Below are 10,259 nucleotides of genomic sequence, written 5' to 3' on the forward strand. Positions count from 1 at the left end.
GTGGGCAGGGAATAAAAATTGCAAATGGCAATAGTCAAACTGAAACAATAAAACGGTACATTTGCTTAAAACAAAAACATAAACAAAACACTGGTGACCTAAGAGAGTTGAATGATGAGAGCAAAGAATCCTTATTACAACAAATTAAGGAGTAAGTCCTGTGGATATGGAGACTACAAGCCTTACTACTAATTCACACCCGTTACAAAGGGGAAAACCAGGTAATAAGTAGAAAGAGGAAGCAGTCTTAATGAATGTTTTATTGGGGGGTAAAGCAACTTAGGATAGGGAAGATTATTATGGACCGCTTTGTTAAAATGTGTAATGTGGTATTACAAATAGTCATCAACCTTGGAACACTGTCAAATCATCATTTTGACCCCTACCCTAACAAGGAAGCTACAGAAACAAGAGCTCTCTATTCTGGACTGAATGAAAAAATAAAACGAATAAAATAAAAAGTATTTATTGGAGGTGGAGACAGGGCAAAGACAACATGGCTTCCAAATATATTAGATTTCTGAAATGCATCGTCCTGTGGATTACAGTGAATGTAATCTATTTTAACTTTCGAAATATCTTTGAAATTGCTCCAGATGGCTGGCTGCTATTATCTGTCTTCTTTTTTTTTTTTTAAGTGACATGACCACAGGATTTGGGTGGTGGGGGAGTAGGTAGCTAGGGGAGGTAAGAGTTTTACTGAAAACAGGGATTGGGTTAGAAAATGGAAACAATTATGGATAAATTGAATAGTTTTGACCTGTGCTCTAAGAATTTTATTTAACACATGAATAACTGTATTTATCTATCAAATACTGAACTGAGAACATGGCACAATGGAGAAAATGATTATGAATGAGTATCTCTGCCCTTAATAAACTGAAATTCTAGTTGCAAACAAAAAAACCTGATCAGGTAAACATCTCAGAGACTTTACAATAAAATCTCCCAAAAATGCAGATAACAAACTTTATCCTACTTGACTGAGATTAAACTGTTAGGAACAGACCTCAGGATAATGGGTAAAGCAGCAAGGAGGGAAAAAAGTTTCAGAGGGAGCTGAGTTAGAAAATGTAATACATGTTTACAGTATGCAGCTTCCTTTCACCTTTTACCCCTCAACAGTGCTTGATCTCTCCCTGACCCAAAGATTCAGCCCTTTAATCCCCTGCCCATCAATCCTACCCATTCAATCAATAATCACTTAACAAGTGCCTACTGTGGAACTGGGCAATGTGCAAATTCTGAGACAAACACAAACAATAATATACGATCCTCTCTACTGAATTAGTTCAGCTTTTGCCTAAGACACCACGCCCTTTGAAGGAAAAATGAATCCAAGATTAAAGTTAGAGAAACACTGCATTTTTTATAGGCCCCCTCTAGGAGAGTCATAATACATGTTAAAAGTACTGAGAAGTTTCACAGCAAAAACAATCTTCTTAAATATTGTTTAATCCAATGTTTTGACGTAATAACTACTAACAAGGAATACACCTGGAAGAGGCTGGTCTAGAGTTCTTAGCTTTCAAGAAAAAAAGGAGATCAGAAAAATACCTAGAGATAGGAGTAAGAATATCTAAGGTAGTATTTAACAACAACAGAAAAAGAACTGTGTTCCACAGAACCCTTGGATTTTTGGAGGATTTCATTTACTAATTTTAAAATGTATTTTTAACATGAGTACTCATATGTTAAACCAAACCATAACCCTTTAGAGATCACCAACATATGAAGTTGTACTACTTAGGTAACTCAATTTTGGGTAGACTGAAGAATAAAATTTCTTCTGCCATCTCTGTTCAACTGAGAGAGTGTCCTGAGATGGCAAGACAAGCTAAAAACAAAGGAAACAACCTTTTGCACTACTACTACTTGTCAATCAGTACAATACTTCATAAACAAAATACAGAAATTATTGAGGCTGCAACTATTTATTATGCTTAACCTCCACTCCCAAATTTGGCTCTACCAAAATAGCCTCATTGTCTCAAAGACTGACAACTAAAATAAATGTTATAAATTTAAACTTCATATAAAACAGGCAAGTAGTATTTTATTTTGGGATTGTGCATAAAATTATATTTTGTAAAAAAGGATTTCCCCACTTACGAAAAAGTTTAAAAATCATCTGAAAGAATCATACAAACTCTAAAAAATAAAAATTATTCCCCTGACAAAAAGAATGGATGCTATGAACATAAAGGATTGGGAATCTTTTATCCCTAAGTAAAATCCTCTGAGACTTCAGAGGTTCTACAACTACTTATAACCAAGTACAAAAAGGTGTCCCAACAGGCAGATGAGTCAGTAGGGTACTTGTTCTTACCTGTACACCCGTGACTCTCAAATTTGTATCTCTAGTCTCTCCTATCTCTTCCACACCCTTGCTACAGTGATTCATTCACTTCCCAACCACCTTAAAGCTCCAGTCTTTTATCAGTGCTTCCTTGTAATTCACCTAGGGTACAAGTGCCAGATTAATTGTCCAAATACACTGTATTTTCAGATAGTTTAACAAATGAATGCCCAAACTGTCAAAACAGCATATAAACTCTCTAGCTCTAACTAGTCAAATTTACCTCTAATCATCTTCTAACACACTCGTCAAAATCATCCCTAAACTCCCTAAAAGCTACTCCCACCTTTTCTGTAAATCCAATGCCTAAAACTCAAGGTCCACCTCCTCTGCAAATTACTCCCTAAGTCTTCCAAACTTACAAATATATCTTTCCCTTCTCTAAATTCTCATAGCACTTATACTTCATAATCTAGTGCAATGCTGTCTGACAGAATTTTCTGAGATAATGGAAATGTTCTGTATCTGTGCGTCCAATAAGGTAGCACTAGCCACCTGTGGCTATTGAGCACTTACCATGTGGCTATTTAGGATTAAATTAAAATTAAAAATTCAGTTCCCTCAATCTACTAGCCACATGGTAAGTGCTCAATAGCCATAGGTGGCTAGTGGCTACCATCCTGAACAGCACATATTTAGTATTTGGCTCTCTACAACCTAGATACAACTCTGCAACATACTGGTCCCTCCAACTTATCTTGCTCCTAGAAGAACCTCATTTCCAATTAAATTCATTTGCTCATTGTTCCCAACATTCAGTTGTCCACTCTGGACTCCCTGTTGCTTCTCAAACCACTTTCTATTATATTCCAAGCATTTTTCACTTCCTTTTCTTCCCTAGTAGTACTTAATCACTGGGTACCTACTTACTTATGCCAGACACTGCAATAAGCATTTTATTTACATTATATCTAAACCTAATAATGTTACAAGGTAGGATTTATTTTTCTGAGGAAAAGGAATCACAGGAGGATGAGTTAACCCCAAAAGTCCATCCTTTTCCAGAACACTTTTAAAAATTCTGTCCTTTTTCAAGGCCCAGCTCAAGACCGCCATTCCTTAAGCTGTGTGGTGTTCCCAAAGTCTCAGACCAATTTAACAATTTCAAACCTTAAATAGTTTGCCATAATGTTAGCATAGACATTCAGAGGTGAATTTATGCTGAAACTAATGAAACTTAAGCCTCAGGGACCCTCAATTGCATGGACTCCTTCCAATACCCTGAACCTAATTTTGATTACATAATTATATATATATTTACTTATTTATATAATTATATACATGTTTATGCATATATAAATTTTTTTAAAAAGAGGGCTCCCCCCAGGGACTTCCCTGGCAGTCCAGTGGTTAAGACTTATTGCTTCCACTGCAGGGGGCATGAGTTCAATCCCTGGTCGGGGAACTAAGATACCATATGCTGCACGGTGTGGCCAAAAAAAAAGTGTCCCTCCCCAAAATGAATAAGCTCCCAGGCTATAAAATATAGATATATCCCCTGCACAAACTCTTGAGGCAAGGTCTTGAAGCAAGGTCTATCTACAGTGGACTCAGCTTCCATTTTACTCCTTTATGGATACTCTATCCCTTGAGGTCTGTTTCCTCTGGTTCCCAAGACTAGCTATGAATACGTAGGTCAGCTTCCCCAGTTCTTTACTTCCTAGTTGCTCACCAAATAAACACATAACCCATTTTTCTTTTGAGAGTTTCAGAGCTAATCACAAAGGAAAATTAAACACAGGAGAATTACAAAGAAATCTTACAGCAAGCCCCAAATTAATCTAGATTCAACACAATCCCAATCAGAATTTCAGCTGCCTTTTTGCAAAAATTGATAAACTGATCCTAAAATTTATATGGAAATGCACGAGATACAGAATAGCCAAAACAATCTTGAAAAAGAACAAAGCTGGAGAACTCACACTTCCTGATTTCAAAACATATTGCCAAGCTACAGTAATCAGGACAGTGTGGTACTGGCATAAGAACAGAAATATAGATCAATGGGATAGAATTGAGAGTGGAAAAATAAACCCTTACATTTATGGTCAATCAACAAGGGTGTCAATCATTCAAAGGGGAGAGAACAGCCTTCAACAAATTGTGTTGGGACAAGTGGATACACACATGCAAAAGAATGCCATGTACAAAAATTGACTCCAAAATGATCACAGACCTAAATGCAAGAGCTAAAACTCTTAGAAGAAAACATAGGAGTAAATCTTTATGACACTGGATTAGGCAATGGTTTCTTAGATGGAACACTAGAAGCAAAAGGGACAAAAGAAAAAATAAACTGGAAATCAAAATTTAAAACTTTTGTAATCACCGTATATACAGAACTCTAACTACTCAACAATAAAAAGACAACACAATTTAAAGATGAGCCAAGGCTATGAATAGACATTTCACCAAAAAAGATATATAAATGGCCAATAAGGACAAGAAAAGATACTCAATTCAACATTTTTAGCCTACATATTAAAACCACAATGAGATAGCACTTCACACCCATTAGGATGGCTATAATAAAAAGACATTATCAAGTGTCAATAAGATTGGAGAAATTGGAACTCTCAAATATTGCTGGTGGGAATGTAAAATGATGTGGCTGCTATGGAAAACTGTTTGGCAGCTCCTCTATAAGTTAAACAGAGATACCATACCACCCAGCAATTCCACTCCTAGGTATCATACCTAAGAGAACCAAAAACATGTTCACACAAAAAACTGTACACAAATGTTCACAGCAGCATTATTCACAACAGCCAAAAAGTGGAGATGTCTATAAAATGATGAATGGATAAACAAAATGTGGTATATTCGTACACTGGGATATTATTTGGCAAGTGAGCTATCAAGTACTGAATGGAAGTACTACAACATGGATGAACCTTGAAAACATGCTAAAGTCAGACACAAAAGGCCACATGCTATATGGTTCCATTTACATAAAATGTCCAAAAAAGGCAAATCCACAATGACACAAAGATTAGTGAATGCCAGGAGCTGGAGCCAAGGACGAATGGAGAGTGCCTGCTAATGGTACAGGTGTCTTTTGGGGGTGATGAAAATATCCTACAATTGACTGTAGGATATTGTGCTGATTGTACAACTTTGTGAATATGCTAATAATCACTGAATTACATACTCAAAAATGGTAAATTTTATGGTATGTGAATTATCTCAATAAACCTGTTTTTAAAAAAAATATCTGAGGGACTTCCCTGGTGGCTCAGTGGTTAAGACTCCGTGCTCCCAATGCAGGGGGCCTGGGTTGGATCCCTGCTCAGGGAATTAGATCCCACATGCATGCTGCAACTAAGAGTTCACATGCCACAACTAAGGAGCCTGTGTGCTGCAACTACGCAGCTGGCAAGCCACAACTAAGGAGCCCGTGTGCAGCAACTAAGAGACCCAGCATGCAGGTATGCATGCATAAATAAATAAGAGACACCTCGTTCTCTTAAAAAAAAAAAAATCTTATCATCTGGTTTCTGGCCAAATTTTCTATTGAAATAGTTAAATCAAAACCCAATTGGGGGAAAAAAAAAAAACCCAATTGGGCTTCTGTCCTCTATTTCATTTCAGAGAATTGGGAGTTGCCAACCTATGCGTTGGTTAAACCGCCCCCCCCCCTACAAAGACTTCCCTCCTTATACTTGGAGCAAGGTATTCTTGGAGAGAGATCTCTCAAAACTGGGCAATTCAATCTGAGGGCTCTCAATCTGGGCAATACTCAAGAAGCTCCTCATACACACTGACTTGGTATATCCACTTAAATTATATAGAGATAGAAAACTTGTAATATGCATAAATTACATAATTTTAAATATTTAGTTACTTAAAATTATATGTACATATACTTCCAGTGTTTTCAACTCTACCATGAAATCTCCAGAAAAGGGCCATGTCTAAAGTCTGTGCCCTACTACTGCCCCAGTGCCCTGCTCACTGTTGGTGTCACATGTGGTCCTTTGTTTCAGAGGCTGATGCTACCTTATCACATTGTAAGTGTAGGGCTTACATTCCAGTTCCACCACTTACTTAGTTTTGCGACTCTGGGCAAGCTGCTTAAACTGCATGCCTCAGCTTACTCATTCCTGAAATGGGGCTAGCAAAACCTGCCAGTTGGTGTTTAGCAAAAATAAAAAGTTGGTGATGCTTTGAACACAGCATCTGGCACCCAGAGATGTGAGTCTGTATATACTGTCCTGTGACAAAGCCTTTTCTTGCCTTATATTTACACCTTGACTAATTGATATTAACCCTCTTAATCAGCTTCCTCATTTGTAAAACTCTACATCAAAAGATCGTTGACAGGATAAAAGGACAAAGAGCAAAACTCTCTAGCACACAGCAAAGGGCTCAAAAAAAAAAAAAAAAAAGTTCCTTTTTTTCGGTCTTCAAGGCTAAGGCAATTTCTTTAGCATCACCCTACAGCCTCAATGTGCTCCCGGCCGAAACACATAAATACTGCTGAGCAGCTTCCAGACACATCTGTGGTCAAACAAATGATGTATGTCTCCAGCAAGGCCAACCATAACTCCATGTCAGGGAGCCATTTTTCCCAGTCAAGAAAATGAAAAGGTGTACGAGATGTAAATGAGTAAATACCCCTCCCCGAGATCCCCCTTTCCCAGGACGGCCCGGTCCCGGCATGAAGACGCATTCACCACACGCAAAGACCTTCCCTTCTTCCACCTCACCCAGCCAGCTAGTGGAGAGGTGGGTGGAGGTCGGTGACTGGGGAGGTCGGGGGGGCATGGGGCTCAAGACCCAAGACCGGGGCTCGCGCGGGTGGGGGGTAATGCGGGCTGGACAACCTCGGGGAAGCTTGGCATTGGGATTTGCGGTTCGAGGGCGGGGATCGGGACTCACCTTCGCCCGCTTGCGCCGACTGGTCCGTCGCCCCTCCGGAGTCTCTGCGATTCCCGTTTCCATGGGGGTCGCAGACCCAGGCACGACGGTAGGCCCAGCTTGAGGCCCGGCGGACCCCGGCGGCTCAGCCAGGCCCCCGGGGGGCGAGGACCGCGGGGGCTCCTTCTTGCGGGGAGTGCGCTCCCCGGCCGCCCCCGGCCCGGCTTCGGCAGGGCCGGACAGGCCCGCGGGCGGCGCGGCCACCTCAGAGCCGTTCTCCGAGCCGCCCGCTGCCCCGGCACCGGCCTCCGACCCGGCCGCCGCCGCCGCTGCCGCCGCCGCCGCCGCCGCCGCGGCTGCTGCCTTCTTCCCAGACAACATCTCGGGCCGCCTGGCTGCGGACGGCCGTAAGGGCCGCTCGGTCTGTCGGTCCGTGAGTCCGGAGTCGCCTCGCTTCACTTCACACAGTCCGCGCGCTGCCAACCGCCGCCGCGTATGCACGCGCTAAGCGCGCTCCGCGCGCTCCCGCCGCGCCAGAACAATAAAGCCCGAGACGCCCACGGCCCCGCCCTCCCCGCTGCCATAGAGCGGCGTCCTCGAGGCTAGAGCGGCGCCATGGCAAATTGCACGAAGCTTTCCTAGAGCGTCTCCTTAGCCGTCGGGGTCGGTCCCAGCACGGTCCCCATTCTAGGGCTTCTGGGCCAGACTGTACCTCCGAGAGCAACCATTTCCTCCAGGGACTTGCGTGTATTCATAAATTCATTCGTTCATTCACTCATTCATTCATTCACCTACTCATTCGTCAGTTCAACCAATATTTATTAATGCTTACTACGTGACAAAGGTTTAATTATGAAGTTCTTGCTCTCAAAGAGTTTACAGGGGAAAACACTGATATGTAACTGGTAGATCATCGTATTTACTATTCATAATTGTCCTGCTTCGACTGGGGAAATCTTGGAGAGCAAATGAGTTTCGAGGTAATAAAATGGACAAAAGTTAGGAAATCCAGATATGAGTCCAAACGGGATTGCCATTGCCTCCGGGGCTTTGTTCATGCTCTGTCTTCTGTCTGGACCCCCTCCCCGTTTGCACTTCCTCACTCGCACCTCTTCCCACTCCTATGCTCCCATCCCCACATACATGACGGCTTTCCACTCCAGGTTAATTCTTTCTAATGTCGCTGATGGTGGTGGCGGTTTATTCTTTTAATACCTCCAGGAATCCTTCACTGACCCAACACTGGAACAGGCCTTGTGTTCTTCAAGCTTATTTCCTCTAGGACACAGAGCTGTAATCGCTTTTTTACAAGTTTGTGTCTTCAAAGTATAATTCTCAAAAAATACTTCCATTTATACGTGAAGTTCAAGAACTGGTAAAACTAATCTCTAGTGATAGAATCCAATCAGTGGTTGCCTGGGATGAGGGTGGGGGTTAACTTCAAAAGAGCTGGAAAGGACTTGCTGGGCGTGATGGAAATGTTTTCTATCTTGACTGGGGCGTGTATACATTAGTCAAAACTCATTGAACTACACACGTAAAATAGGTGTATTTTATTTTATGTCGATTTTACATCAAAGAAGTTGAATTTTTTTTTTTAAACTAAGCTAACAGAAAAAAGACAATTAAGTTCAGGAAAACTAAAAGCTATGCCAGAAAGAAAGTGTAATCATAATACAATACATGGTTCAGCTGTGAACTACACTGACAGGTCTATAATAACATAAGCAATGAATATTGTTTTAACCAGAGGGATAGAATTATATGGGGAGAATGGAGGAAAGAGAAACTTTGTGGAGGAGAGGGGTGAGAGGGGTTTACAGAAGAGGGGACAAAGTGGGAATGGAGGCGGTTCTACATAGGAGCTAAATGCCCAGATTCCATCATGAAAAGATAGTATATAATTTCAAAATTGAGAAATTCAGAAATAGCAGTATAAGCATACTACTCAGATATATCAAGATAAACACCAGGAGAAATAGCTAAAAGAGTTGAAATTGGTTGTTTGAGTCGTAGAATGTGAGGGTGGGAAGGGATGAGATAAGAGATGGAAACTTGTTTGTTTTAAACCCTGTAGTTCTATCTGACTGGCTTGCATGTTTAGTAGTTTGATAAAATTTAAAATTAGATTTAAAAAATATGCATATCCTTTGACCCAACAATTCCACTTTCAGGAAAACATTCTAGGGAAATGTTTAAGTATGTGTAGAAAGATTTAACTTTAAAGTGTTGGGCTTCCCTGGTGGTGCAGTGGTTAAGAATCCACCTGCCAATGCAGGGGACATGGGTTCAAACCCTGGTCTGGGAAGATACCACATGCCGCAGAGCAACTAAGCCCGTGTGCCACAACTACTGAGCTTGCACTCTAGAACTCGCGAGCCACAACTACTGAGCCCATGTGCCACAACTACTGAAGCCTGCGCGCCTAGAGCCTGTGCTCTGCAACAAGAGAAGCCACCTTAAGGAGAGGCCTGTGCACTGCAACGAACAGTAGCCGCCTCCGCTCGCTACCACTAAAAAGAAGGCCCTCATGCAGCAATGAAGACTCAAGGCAGCCAAAAATAAATAGATAAATAAATTTATTTTTTTAAAAAAGTGTTTATCTCAGGTTCCTAAGACCCAACAAGTGACAACTAATTGAATATATTAGAATAACATAATCATTAAAATTTACATTTGAACATAAAGAACTCCATACAAAATAGTGAGCACATGTCAAAGATTTATTTAATTCATTCTTTGTTTTTTTAACTTTTTTAGAAAATTAATTTATTTATTTTTGGCTGCGTTGAGTGTTGTTGCTGCACACGGACTTTCTCTAGTTGTAGCGCAGGGGCTACTCTTCATTGCGGAGCACGGGCTCTAGGCACCCGGGCTTCAGCAGTTGTGGCACGTGGGCTCAGTAGTTGTGGCTTGTGGGCTCTAGAGTGCAGGCTCAGTAGTTGTGGCGCACGGGCTTAGTTGCTCCACGGCTTGTGGGATCTTCCTGGACCAGGGATCGAACCCGCGTCCCCTGCATTGGCAGGTGGATTCTTAACTA

The 10,259-nt window shown here is 41.4% G+C and overlaps 1 protein-coding gene across 2 annotated transcripts in view; it reads right to left on the reverse strand.

Moving 5' to 3' along the window:
* KDM1A (lysine demethylase 1A) overlaps positions 1 to 7,739 on the reverse strand; it is a 64,355-nt gene extending 56,616 nt beyond the window's left edge. Inside the window, exon 1 of one of the 2 annotated variants that reach the window (XM_004272523.3) lies at positions 7,241 to 7,739. In XM_004272523.3, the coding sequence (XP_004272571.1) occupies positions 7,241 to 7,600 (360 nt within the window). In that variant the 5' untranslated portion in view covers positions 7,601 to 7,739. The remainder of the gene's footprint in view (positions 1 to 7,240) is intronic. The other variant, XM_004272524.3, reaches the window with a different exon arrangement.
* Positions 7,740 to 10,259: the final 2,520 nt, after the last annotated feature.

The sequence above is a fragment of the Orcinus orca genome, chromosome 1 (assembly GCF_937001465.1).
Source record: "Orcinus orca chromosome 1, mOrcOrc1.1, whole genome shotgun sequence".
In the NCBI taxonomy this organism is placed as follows: Eukaryota; Metazoa; Chordata; class Mammalia; order Artiodactyla; family Delphinidae; genus Orcinus; species Orcinus orca.